The sequence below is a fragment of the Habropoda laboriosa genome, unplaced genomic scaffold, assembly GCF_001263275.1.
Source record: "Habropoda laboriosa isolate 0110345459 unplaced genomic scaffold, ASM126327v1 scaffold2, whole genome shotgun sequence".
NCBI classification, from domain to species: domain Eukaryota; kingdom Metazoa; phylum Arthropoda; class Insecta; order Hymenoptera; family Apidae; genus Habropoda; species Habropoda laboriosa.
This window is the reverse complement of record NW_017100190.1, coordinates 1,610,848-1,624,728: the sequence shown is the minus strand read 5'-3', so window position 1 is coordinate 1,624,728 and position 13,881 is coordinate 1,610,848. Positions and strand designations below refer to the sequence as shown.

At 38.8% G+C, this 13,881-nt stretch overlaps 1 protein-coding gene across 1 annotated transcript; it reads right to left on the bottom strand.

Moving 5' to 3' along the window:
* Nucleotides 1-3,558: 3,558 nt before the first annotated feature.
* On the bottom strand, nucleotides 3,559-13,278 carry LOC108580205 (microtubule-associated serine/threonine-protein kinase 3). Its single transcript, XM_017943911.1, has 22 exons — nucleotides 13,092-13,278; nucleotides 12,781-12,998; nucleotides 12,625-12,704; nucleotides 12,435-12,537; nucleotides 11,919-12,000; nucleotides 11,537-11,639; nucleotides 11,234-11,457; nucleotides 11,076-11,151; nucleotides 10,767-10,997; nucleotides 10,460-10,691; nucleotides 10,045-10,379; nucleotides 9,798-9,970; nucleotides 9,659-9,729; nucleotides 9,358-9,585; nucleotides 9,062-9,289; nucleotides 8,424-8,982; nucleotides 8,066-8,250; nucleotides 7,757-7,977; nucleotides 7,353-7,685; nucleotides 6,980-7,045; nucleotides 6,205-6,694; nucleotides 3,559-6,088 (listed from the first exon to the last, which is right to left on the bottom strand). The coding sequence occupies exons 2-22, from the start codon at nucleotides 12,956-12,958 to the stop codon at nucleotides 4,569-4,571; spliced, it is 5,718 nt and encodes a 1,905-aa protein (XP_017799400.1). The 5' UTR covers nucleotides 12,959-12,998; nucleotides 13,092-13,278; the 3' UTR covers nucleotides 3,559-4,568.
* Between the last annotated feature and the right edge of the window lie 603 nt (nucleotides 13,279-13,881).

Here is a 13,881-nt window from a genome sequence, read left to right as displayed (position 1 = left end):
CTCCAATTTTCATTTTTCGTTCCGTTCGAACGACGACAATCGCGATACGGAAGAGAATTGAAAGGACAGGCAGAATAATACGTGTAATAAGAAATGAAATTGTATTTCACGTGGATAGTGTGTAGTAATATAATTATCAAACGTTCGTTTAGTTCGCTAATAAACATTCTCATGGAGAACACCCGTTCGCTTATCACAAAGACAAAAAAAAAAGAACAACAAAGTTCATCGAACATCTTTTTTAAAGAGAGAAAAAAAATAGGAGAGGTGGAGAGAAAAAGAAAATGTGGTACTAGAATAGCTCGAATATCGATCGCAAATCTACAAAATTTTGTTTTTTCTTTTTTCTTCGTTTGTTCTACGATCTCGTTTTCTAAATCCTCTAGGAATAGTATTACGGAAAACAGTTCCAGGCGAATCGATGGTGATTGTTTTTTTTCTTCTTTTTTTTTAATACAAATGTCCCATATTTTTTTTTCTTTTCTTACGCAATTACAACTTTTCGTCTGCTCTCGCGAAACAGGAAGGGGAAAACGCGTGTACAACGAGAAGCGACGTATCCTCGAAGCTGTTCTTTCTTTCAGCTTTTTACGACGAGAAATTTGTTCCCGTCGACGAGAGGAATGCGATCAAATTCCAATGAAATTCTCGTCGAGAATGTAACGATAATTGGCGCCAGCGGAGAAGAGTAATCATCTTTAAAACTACAAACTTTCCAACGTATCTCTATAATCCTTCACACAATGATCATAACCCACGCAAAAACGTAACGAAACAATGTTCAACAAACAAAGCGTCGATCGTCTCGAATCGTACACATCACACAATTACGCGTAATACAATATGCAAAAAAGTCTCTTTCTCTCTCACTCTCTCTCATTTTTACGTTCCGTGACAGTCGAACAGAATTCGCACGCACACGTGAATATACAATATATACTCGCACGGCCAACGATAACGATTCGACCAATCGATTATTGCCATGGCGTATCGATTGTTCAACTCGTTCGTTTGTACACGATCGGTCTTCTCTTGCAATTAAGAACAGGAAGTTTCTCTCGAATGATCGTTGTACAACGCTAATAATTAATTAGTGTCACTTACGCGTCTCTACATGCGGAACAAGAATGAAAGAACGATCTGTGTAAGCGAAAGTAACGAAAAAATTAACAACGATTGTGGCTCCTCTACGCTTCTACAAACTTCTTAGCTTTCTTACCATTTATTATACGCCTACTACGAATAGTTTAATAACACGCGGCCCATCGAAATCTTCCGGACAATAATTATTTTTTTCTTTTTCCTTCGGACATTTTCGTTTAATTCTACACCAAACGTGTGCTACTTTTTTTTCTAGACAAAAGAAATGTTCGAACGTCGCGCAATACAATATTCAGAGAATCTTCCAACGTTCACCTGGAGCTTTCTTCTTCCTGATCACATTATTTTTATTACTTTTTCTTTTTTTCTTTTTCACTGCAGATCGCGTTAGCCTCGTCGAGCAGCGAATTCGTCGGATTCGATAAAACGCCCAAGCTGCCTCGAAATCCTTGTGAAACGCAACAATACAACTATCGGAGAGATTTCTTAACTAAGCGACATCAACGCTATAATATCGATCGTCGGTGTATATCAACCGTACGCTAAGCAGAGGAAAGGTAATAATGCGGACAGGGAGGAGAGAGGCGCGATAAATGGCTATTCGAAAAACTCTTAATAACAACGTATCTTGAACGTTAAAATCGACAAAAATTATCATATGATCGAAATTACAATTCATTTTACTCTTATTAGCCCTTAATGTTAATCGTGACGCTTCGCTTCGCGTTCGGTTCGGTTCGTTTGTCGAGAAGCCTCTTCTTTTCCTTTTTTTTTTTTCATAAACAGATATACAAAAAATGTCGAACGGAGTTGAATTTCTATCGCATAAGTGATGAAAATGAAAATTAATACATTGGTTAGGTTACATGATTAGTAAAAAGGGTTTCGGTTGGAATTTGTCGCGAATTTCTCTTCTTCTTCTTTTATGTTCGCATTTTAAAAAAGGCCCTTTCAGAGAGGGGGCGTGTAAAAAATGATGCTCGCGAATCGTGCCTCGTTAGCGTTGCTTACTTTTCTAAAGCCACTTTCTTTTTTACATTTTTTGTATGTTTTCTTTTTTTTGTTCTTTTTCTCGCTTTTGTTTCCTTAAGTATTTTCCCTTAGCGTCTATTCTTTATACGTTTAAAAACGGCGTACAATACACAACGCAAAAAATGAGCTCGTATGTGGTTTCGTATTATGTTCACCCTTTCATGAGCAATGCGCGCGGTAAAACCACAGTCGCTCGCTCGATCATTGTAACGATGATCATCGACGATGTTTTTCTTTTTTTTTTAAATGTACCTTTTTTCCCCTTTCTTTCTTATGGCAGAGACACACATACGTTTTTCTATATACCCTATGTATATCGTGTTGCTCTTTTATGGCAATGTCTCCTCTTTTTCTTTTTCTTCTCCTTTCGTGTTACAATTAAGCGGGCTTTTATATCGCGGGAGAAACGCGGAGAGTTAACGCGTGGCGAAAACCTCTTTACGGGGGGGGGGAGAAAACCGGAAATCGCAGTTCGTTTTCCAGTTCGCCATCTTTCTTTTTTTCTTTCTTCCTTTTCTCCTCGGTTCACGATTAAAGCATACACTTGGTTTTTTTTTCTTTTTTGCCCTTAACTAATATACACCTTTTCGTTTTTTATATACAGAATAAATTAACGAATACCTAATACTAATTAAAAACAAAAAGAACGAAAATTATTATGCGTCTCGGGGAGAACGTGTCCAGTCTCTCTGGGACGCTCGCAGTTATTTCTTTTCTTCTTCTACTGTTTCACTTTTTCTCTCATCGTTGAAAAATACCTCAAGATGCTTCCAATGCGATATGTTCGTACGTTCTCGCCTATGACCGGGGCCGAGACAATTTGCATTTCTATTCGGATTACCCTTGCTTTCCGACGTTTCTTCTTCTTTTTTTTCTTTTTCTCTGTTTTCTCTACACTTTGCTCTTTTATTTAATCGACTTGTTATAGGTACTTGTGGATATCTTGCATTCGGAGGAGCACCAGTTTTCACGCACTAGGATATCTGAGGCGATAAAACGTTAGCACCAATTCGCGTTGATAGAACTCGATTAAATGCAATCACAGCGCGTGTGATCGAACGAAACGGAGAAGGGTTCTAATTATCATTGTGCATACGGGAGCATCTTGTACGCTAATCATTGCGGCGATAATTCGTTTTACCGTATATACTCGCGTTGTATAGGCCGATTCTTCGAAAGAGAGAAAAGAAAAAAAAGCAAAAGAAAAGAACCATTCTCAATTTAAAATTCATTTCACGATCAACCATTTTCTTTCTTTCTTCCCTTCTTTTCTTTATTTTTTGTTTCTTTCTCACGAGACGCACGATTCGTACACAAAGCAAAATGTAACAGTTTCTCGATTTCACAGTTTTCCACAGATAGAAATTAATCAATTTCTTCTTTCTTTCTCTCTCTTTTTTTTGTTCTTTTATTATCTATCGCGCAGGTCCAGCCTTTGCCTCGTATATTCTTACACAAAACAAATTGGTATGTCTAAATATATTCTGGTGTGTACGTTTAAAAAAAAAAAAGAAAAAAATAGGGAAGAAAAGAACGTTAAAAATTCTTACATTTATATCTGAATCACGAGTATATACGATGCTATTTTTTTGTTGCTTTCTCTTCTCTTATCCATTCATGAATATTATACGCATTTGGGAAACTATCTGTACGCGACGACTCGCTGACTGTTTTATAACATGCTGATCCATACATGATGTGCTAATAATTAGACGTTAAATGTAAATGAGATCTGTGTAAATACTGTTGCCCGAAGTGTAAATTACTCCAATATCTTTCTGCTCATTTTTTTTTTCCTCTTCTTTTTCCTTTTCCTTTCCCGCGGAGAATTAGCAACGGCAATTTCCAAAGGATTTTGCGCTCATGTTTTTCTTTTTTTTTTCTTTTTTTTCGTAAGATTCGTTGAAACGGTATTCATTTTAATCGCAGTTGTTATCTACTTTCATCGTCCACTTACTTTCTGTATTCAACGATCGTATGACAAAAAAAAGTATTACGGTTACAGAATGAACGATGGCCTATAAAACACCGATCGCCCGCGAGATATATCAGAATTATACCAGCTAAAGCTATGTGTTCAGGTATGTTATTCGATGGAAGCCTATAAATACTTGATTCGAGTAGAAACCACTTCCTTTTAAAGCTGTAAAAACTCTGAACCAGTTTACTATTTTCCTTTCTTTTTTGATTTGCCATCTTTCTGATCTTGCTCTTAGAGTTACAACCTTCGTAGGTCCGCCGTGTCCATCAGACGTTTGATCGTGTTTTTTTTCTTCTTCCTTCGTGTGTAAAATTTGATTGGAAATAGAGTGTGTTTAAAAAGAAGCCCCCCCGACAATTTATTTCATTCGTAAAGAAAAAGTCTGATCGTTACACGCGAACATCTATCTATTCGAACCCTTAAAAATATCTGATCGATCATTAAAATGATTCGTTCAATTGTTCTTCTTATCCTTTCCAGATCCAACAGTTTCGAAAATGCTCGAGTGTTGTGTACTCGAGGAAGTGTTACTCGAGACGTCAGAATTTTCCACTTTGTACTTCTTCGTCTTTCTCCCTTCTGGATTAGCCTCTGAATTTTTGCCAGCTGCCTTTTGCTCGGTTGCCTTATGAGATACGATTGATTTCTCGTTACTCTGAGACAATTTCTGTGACTCTTCTCTCTTCTTCTCGCTTCCCTGAATCGACTTCTGCGTCACAGCCTGCGAAGAGCCTCTTTCGTTGGCCTGTGAGCAACTCTTCTCGTTAACTTGAGACAATTTCTGAGTTGTAACCTGCGAAGAGCCTCTTTCGTTGGCCTGTGAACAACTCTTCTCGTTAACTTGAGACAATTTCTGAGTTGTAACCTGCGAAGAGCCTCTTTCGTTGGCCTGTGAACAACTCTTCTCGTTAACTTGAGACGATTTCTGAGTTGCAACCTGCGACGAGCCTCTTTCGTTACCCTGTGAGTAACTTTTCTCGCTAGCTTGAGACGATTTCTGAGTTGCAACCTGCGAAGATCCTCTTTCATTGGCCTGCGAGTAACTCTTCTCGCTAACTTGAGACGATTTCTGAGTTGCTACCTGCGAGGAGCCTCTTTCGTTCGCCTTGTCACTATCTTGAGACAATTTCTGAGTTGTAATTTGTGAAGAGCCTCTTTCGTTGGCCTGCGAAAAAGCTTTCTGAGCAAAAGACTGCGAGTTCTTCTCGTTGCTCTGTATTGAAGCTTTTTGACACGAAGATTGAGAGCCTTTCTCGCTGCTTTGCGACGTAGCCTTCAGAGACAAACTTTGTAAGCCCTTCTCGAAGCTCTGATATTGCTTGTGGGACGCGTTTTGAGAACTACGCGTATGTACGTTAGAAGAATTATCTATACGAGTAATCTCCCCAATTTTATTAAAGGAGAAGACTTCTGAATTCTTCGTGCACGAATGCAGCCCGTCTACGTTCGATTCAAAGCGTTCGTTACACTCGAAGATCACATCTTGTTCCATGGATCGATTCGAAATATTACTCCTATCGTTCTTGTCACAAGGTAGAACATCCTTCGAGTAATCATCGCACTTAGAACCAGTCGGTGAGTCCTTTTCCTCGGCTATTCTGGGTAGTTGAGTACTACCACAGGAATTGGGTATACCCACGGTCCCTAAATTAATCGATATCCCGTGGGAAATTTTCGAGTAATCCGCTTTCTGTTCTGGAGGCATTTTCTTTTCCCCTTTGGTGTCGTTCACCTCTTTAAAACTCTCGTTGCTCTCGTCAGATATTTCTGAGTAAGATGATTGAGCTATGGTCACACGAGGTGTTACTTTCACCGATGAGTTCGCTAACGGAGAGATGGAGGTCTTGTTCTCAGCTGAACGAGGATGAAGCCTGTCTGGACTGAGCGCTCTCCTCAGTAATGGAGAACCTGGCTCTGCCGATTTTGGCCGCCCATAGCTTTTCTTCTGGTTGTTTTGCGTTGACAAGCAGACACCTAAGTACAGAAAAAAAAACAATTAAATCAAACTCAGGAGATAATCACTCATATACAGGATCAACCAAGACCAAGATCATAGTCATAGACTATTTTATATCAATTAATCTCGGTACCTGGACTATAGGACTGCGTAGTGTTAGAGCTGCCAGGCTGGTGTCCTGTAGGGAACGCTAGAGGACTAGGACTCCTGGTGGGGCTGGCGGGAAGCGGCGACGGACTTGGAGTTCTAGCCAACGGTGACAACGGTATATGACCCACAGATTTCCTACGATTAGGCGAATGTATGTTCTTCGCCGCTGTGTGTAACTTATGCTTCAAACCGTGAAGAGTACTCGGCCGTTGATAGTGAGATTGATTAGATATTGTCGGTAGATTCGCTGCAGACGTTGTAGAACCCGGAGACGAAGAGTTTGGACTGGAACAAGGACTCGAGTTCCCTGTGGAGTGGTAAGACTCTGAGCTGACACGGTTCGTAGGCGGTGACGGACTGCAGACCGACTTTGTGCAGGCAGCAAAGTATGGCGATGTCTCTTGAGAACGCGTGAACGACTGGAAGGATCGACTGGGTGTTACCATTGACGGTGAGCAAATTCCTGCAGCCATCTGGAAGAAAGTCGAGCGATGTACTATTTCATTGATAGAGTGTACAGTTGTTCCAGAGAATGTAGCATCTAACTCTCTTCCTTTTAACAAGTTCAAATATATCTTGTGATAAGTGTATAGTGTAAAAACTTGACGTTGTCGCGGTCGATTGAAAGAAAAAAGAACATCTAAAAGCTGTCAATCACGTGATCGTGATCGGGCAAAATGAGTAGTCGATTAAAGAAAAGTATAGCAACTGAAACGATGTTAGCGAGAAAGTTCACAAAACGTTACGAAAAATCATACCATAAGTGGAGGTTTGCTGTCGCTGGATAGAATGGGTGCTGACAATGGACAACTGATAGTTAATGGCTGCAATAAAAAAAAAAGTAACACTTAACATAATAACGTGTGATGCGTAGTACAAGTTGCCGGTGCTTTAGTATTTATGCCACGTAGTAGTAGTAGTAGTAGTAGTAATAGTAGTAGTAGTCTCGTGTTGAAAGAAGATTAAAAGAAAGAAGAACAACATATAAATATACGTTTACAATTGAAGGCGCTTATGATGTGACTAAGGCCACGAAAAACATGTATCTTCACATTAATTCGTTTTGATTTGAAAAGGAAAAAAAGAAGTTACAGAAAGCGAAAAAAAAAAAGAAATTCACTTCTTCTATACCTGTTGCATCTCTACACTAGCTCGTTTCGAACTAATTCGTTTAAAAAGGGACGTTTTTCGTTTCTTATCGGAATGATCGCGCTTCTGCTTGCGCTGCTTGTGCAACGTTCTTCGCGCCATCTTGCTCTGGGCCAGATCTCTTCTTCGTCCGCCCGTTTTAATACTAGTATTCTCTAATGGTGTGCTACGCAATGTTACGTGATCACCACCGCTTAACATCAACTGGAGAACTTGTATATGATATAAACCCTGCACTGGCTCGCCGTTTATATGCGTTATGAGATCTCCTGGTCTTAGACCAGCTTCAAAAGCTGGACTGGATTGATCGACGGCCTGTATATGATTAAATAAATCTTAGTAGATCACGTATATTACACTGATTTTTTTTTGTTACTTATGCGTACCATAACTAGATGATGCATCGTGTAAAAATCACTGTCACCATAATAAACTCTAATAGTGTGCACAGTGAAACCGAATCCACACGGACCTCTTCGAATGATAATTGGAGGTTTTAAACTGGTTACAAGTGGACTCAGTTCGCGACAAGGGGACGTATCTCTCGAAGAAGCAGTGGACGATCCACCGGGAGATTCGATTGGCTGAGTATTTAATGACGCATCGTCTGAAAAATACAATGAACCTAATAAAAAAAAAAAGTAAAACCTCGAAATATGAAAAAAAAAAATTAATCGATATAGAATAATACATACAAGAGAAGTCACTAGTCGGTATAACCAATGACAATCCACTAGTGGATGCGGATTTAATCACAGACCGCGACTTCTGTTTCGCGGACGGTATAATTGGCATCGCGGTAAACGATTCGAAAGAATCTGTACTAGAATTATGCTTGCTTTCCTCAGCTGCATCTCTGTTCGCAGCGATGAGATCTAACCTGAAATTACATTTATCCATTAGTCACACTCGTATACATATAACCACTTATCCATCGTGCAACCAAAAAGTGATTGAGTTATATGCATGTTAAGGTAGCGAATTCGATGAAGAGTGGTGCATGACAACGATCGATATATAATGTTTGGGAGGATGTATGTCTGAATGACTCACATGTGTTCATCATCAATGCATATACTGAACCTGGGCAGCTTGTCACGGGAATGCACGTGCCGTTTTCTCTGGATCTGTGGACTGATATCCTCAGACTCCGTTTGTGAGGAATCGGGCGTACTCAAACTGATGGACGTTCCTTCTACTTGACTATTTTTAATAACCGTTAACTGTGACTCCCCGCTAGTCACCGTTGCAGGACTCGTGAACGACGTGTTTGACTTATCCAACTTTGGAGGTGTTTCGATGCTCGTGATACTTTTAATGGACGAAGAAGAACGATTCTTATCCGACGGAGTCGATTCTGCTAATTTGGATGGAGGCGTGATTGAGCTATTCGAGCCGAGAGACAATTGTGCGACTGTGCGTTCGAGCTCAGTCCGGAATAATTGTTTCTTCGAAGCATCTAACTCTGCCTGTTCGGGATTTATCTGCGGTGGACGGGTTTGAGATATCTTTCGTGACTGCGGGGAGTACGAAGAGAACGATCCAAATAAAGGGGAGTCATCGGTGTCGTCGGTATCATCGCCTATATCATGATTATATCTATCCATACGAGCTGAAATATTGATTATTTTGTTAAACGTTCCTTTATTAATAAGGAAAAATAGGAATTAAATTGTATATATTGTACGTACTATCGAAATAACTAGTATCCTCATCATTGACTAATTGCGGCACGAATTCAGCCTTTTGTCTCAATAAACTGTTCCAATTTACACCATAGAAATATGGATACTCTTTGACCTCGTGAGATCCACCAGTGCCTAGCCGATCCCTAGGACTTTGCTGTAACAACGCTGTTATAATATCTTTAGCCTCTGGCTGAACTGGCCAGTCGTCTTCGTCTGGCCACTCGATGTCATCTGCATAAATATTTGGTTATTTTTTACAATTTTTAAATATTTTTCGCATGGTTTATCTTGATATTTACCATTAACCGTATGAGCAAATAATTCTTCCGGAGTATCACCAAAAAATGGTACACAGCCAATTAGAAATTCGTACAGTATAATGCCCATGGACCACCAATCAACAGGTTTACCATATCCCTGACGTAATATTACCTCAGGAGCGATGTATTCAGGTGTACCGAATACTTGTTTGTCTGAAAATTGTCTCGTGTCCCTGTCGATATAACCCTCGTAAAGATTTGTCGCCACTAAAAGTAGAAGAAATTTCGTTTAGGAACTGCTCCTGTATGTGTCAAGAATATTAGTGTTCATGTCACTTACAGGACATTAGACCCATTTTACTGAGACCAAAGTCTGTGAGTTTAATGTGACCAAGGGCAGTAATAAGTAAACTGGAAAGAAGAGATATATGAGGATACTTGATAAATTAAAAAAAAGACGTTTTCTTTTTCACACATACTTGTCAGGCTTCAAATCTCGATGAACAATACCGTAGCTGTGCAAATACTCGACAGCTAAAACAGTTTCTGCGAAATAAAACCTTGCCATATCTGGCGGCAATGGACCAATATTTTTTAAAAGATTCGCACAATCTCCACCCTCCACGTATTCCATCACCAAGCATAAATGTTTCTACAATTGTAAGTGATTGTCAATAAATTTTATTCGAATTTTGCAAAATCCTCGGAGATAAAATATATACATACTTTTGTCTCAAAGCTGCAGTACATAGAAACTACAAATGGATTGTCTGTGAAGCTCATTATATCTCTTTCAGCGAATACTTGTTCTACTTGATTTCGCAGCATCAAATTGTTCTTATTTATCTTTTTCATAGCGAATCTCTGTCGCGTGGTTTTCTCTTTAACTAAATATACCGCGCCATATGCACCGTTGCTAATAAGTTTCAATACTTCGTAATCGCTTTCGCATGGAATGCGTTGAGACTTTTCTTCGTCCTTATTTGGACTTGAAGCAATTTGTAAGTTACTATCGCTCGAACTTGCCGAATCCTCTAACTTATTTAAATCCTCTTGTAACTCTAAAATGTAAAAGGTATATTTAAACTTACTTCCTTTATAGAATTTAAATGGAAGAAAAGAATAAAATTAGAAATGTTACCTGATATTGGATCTCTATTAAGAGAAAGCTTGGTAATAATGTACTGAGGTATATCTGTTTTTATTCCTGCATTAATTTTTGCCTGGCCTTCGGCCTGTTCAAGTAAATGATAAAATTCTTCTGGGTCGAATTCTAAACACTCCAAAAGACGAGCTGGTCGTGATATTACTAACAGTAGTTTCTTAATAAGCCCCGTTAATCTCGTTGCAGCTTCAAGTGATTTATCCTTTGTCTGTGAATAAAAATATTTATTCATTATCTCCACGTATATTTAATTTATTGTGTAGCTTTCTTTTTATAACATTACCTCCATTAACAAATGTTCTAAATTTTCACTCATTTCATAAAAATATCTAGTTGTGATTAATTTTTCCTGAGATTTTTGCAAACAATCTCTTGCCATTTCAATTACTTGGTGATGCACGAACCGTAAAATCGGTAGAGAATCCTGAGTCATATTTGCCATTACTTCGTACTCGTCAAGCTCCTTATTTTCATGGATAAAATTGGTTAAACGTTCCTCCATTTGCTGCGTTGCCTGATGAACAAATTTTTTCGTAAAATGACGTTATTGCAGCATCACGAATATCCAAACAACTTTTGTTTAATTTTGTACCTTTGGAAATCGTTCTTTATAAAGAGTATTCATCATAACAATTTCACTGTCCAGTACGGGAGATCGACTTGGACTACTACAATTTGAGTAAACATATACAATTGAGTAAACGTAAATGTTACGAACAATAAGATAGGAATAATGTCAACTGCATTTACCTTAAACTTCGTGAACGAGGTCTATGTAATGGCGACCTACGACCCTCCTCGTCAAGGCTGAGGGACACGCTGCCTGGAATACTAGAAATACTAGAACCTGGGAAGCCTGGATGCGAAGAACACGGAGTGCCAGGCTTAGAGAAATGACAAGAAAGCATACGCAATTCGTCCTTGGTTGGAACATTTGGAAGCTGATGTAGGCGTTCCTGACTTGAGTGTTGTGACTAATTAAGTAAATTTTTAAATGAACTGTCAGTCATCATAGATGCCTCTATGCACCGATTTCTTAATGTTATAACTAACCGAGACATTGCTGGATCCTGGCGTTGTTCCATACCCACTAGATGGTAAGCTAGCAACTGACCATCTTCTGCCATCTCCAGTTCCTGTGGCACCTCCACCAATCCTTAAATATTATGTACATTTTAATACAAATTAGTAGCTTTATAATGGATAATATATGCTATTCAATAAGTCTAATATATGTAAAGAGCAATCACTGGAATAGTAGAAGATCTTACAGCCATGTGCTACGTTTTTTATAAAAGATTAGCTTCTGCATCAGCAGTTGTTTTGTTTACTATTAATAATGAATTAAAAATATAATGCTCACAATGGCGACACCTACTTACATACATAACCAGACCAGATTTAAACACACTAAAAGTAGGTATGAAATAGATACCTTTTAATTGGAGCAAAAGCAAAATGTGGACTGGATGACATCCTAGGACTCTCTAGGGGACTGCCTACAATCGGGACGAACGCTATATCGGGAAACAGCAGTAAAAGAAATTAATTTTCTATAATCGAAATGTATAAACAATATAAAATACACGCCTCTAAGTGAATAGAAAATAAGTTTTTTTTAAGGACATTGAGGACAAGAGTTAAAATTTCTAAATCTAACACATTTGAAAACAAAGTTGTTGCATATAAATTGCAAATTGCAATAGCTGCATCACTATATTTTAAACATGGATACATATATATTTATATATATAATGTGCACATATGCATATACATACACACATATATATTTAAAAATCTTTGATAAAGGTGTGCCAGAATGCTTATATAATATTTTCATATAATACATAGCACTTGTAAGTAGTCTGTACACAAATAATATATAAAGTATCATTTAAAAATCATTCAAAGAACAAAGAACAATTAAAAATATCAAGGTTTAGGTATATACCTGACAATGGTGAATGGCAACGTGGTAAAGTTGGAGATGTTGTTGCAATAAAAGATTTACGATGAGCTGCTTTAGCAGCACGCCGAGGAATGTTAAAATCACGCTGAAAAAAAGATAATACACATGCTGTAACTTTACATAGTGATAATAAAATCCTATAATAGGAATATATGCATATATTTTCACTAACCACATGAACAGATAAAGAAGGTGCAGACTTCCCAATTGCAGAATTCCTCATTCGAACCAGATTTGACAGTTCTCCACTAACTGAAAATATTAGTTAATTAAAAAATATGAAAAGATAGACAATTAGGTAGATAAAATAATGTGAAACTTTATTAACCAGGCCGAACTGGAGCTTCCTTGCTTTCCATTCTGGATGGAATTGGTCGTTTTTGCACTTCTGTCTCAGTACTGCAAGTGGACTCTTCGCTTTCAGTTTGATCAAACACAAGTACTCTGGCAGAATTGCCATGAGAACGAAGACGTGGTCTACTAGGTCTATTCCTATTCTGATCCATGTTTCCTTTATTATTTTTTCCCTTCACTGATTTAAATTATCTAAAATTGAATCCATTTATTAAGCACCTTGTATTAAAACAATGTGAAAGAACTTTCAAAGAGAAAATATAAGTATGAGTAATAAGTGTGTACCTGATTCAACCCGTTTTATTCACAGGAAGGAAAACAAAACAAAAGGTAAGTCCGATCAATGAGACCGTCGAAAAATTCACAATCCATTCTTCCCGTGAAAGTTCGATCGACGTCGAGACTGACAGTTTAAAATCGGCCGTACGCACGGATTGGAGAGCATTCGTACTCGCACCTTGCTGGCTCAAAATGCCGTCTCGGACGCAATCCTTTTTCTATGCTGCCGCTGCATGAAAATTCATAACATATAAGAGGACAGGAAATAAGTCGCGGACCTGTCGATTGAAAAAGGAACTGTAGGCGGTTCGAGGAACCGTGGCAAAGGATGCGTTTCAATAATAAGATGTGTACCTGTAGTTGAAAAACAGAGAGAAAAGAAAGAGAGAGTGAGAGAGAGACGAGAAGTCCTGCGAAAGAAGAGAACCGGGATACAGAGAAAAGGTTCGACGAAAAGAAACAAGAGAAGAAAACACACAACACACTAGGCGCACATAATGGATACGAACTGAGCGGGAGGAAGATAAAAGGTGCGCGATTTACCGGGCACAACGGGCATGTCCTCTGAGGGGACAAGCGGCCCGGGAGCGAGCAGGTGCCGTAGTCCCGGGTTTAGGCTCGCATTTTTCTCGTCACCGCAGAAATTAATTACGAAACGCGGACCGACCATGGGTTCTGACTCATGATGGACGTACACACACAAACATACACATATACGCGCGTGCATCTACACACGAACGCACGCGCAAACGCCCGTGCATGAAAACTCGGCACAAATGCACGCATCCTTGGCCGC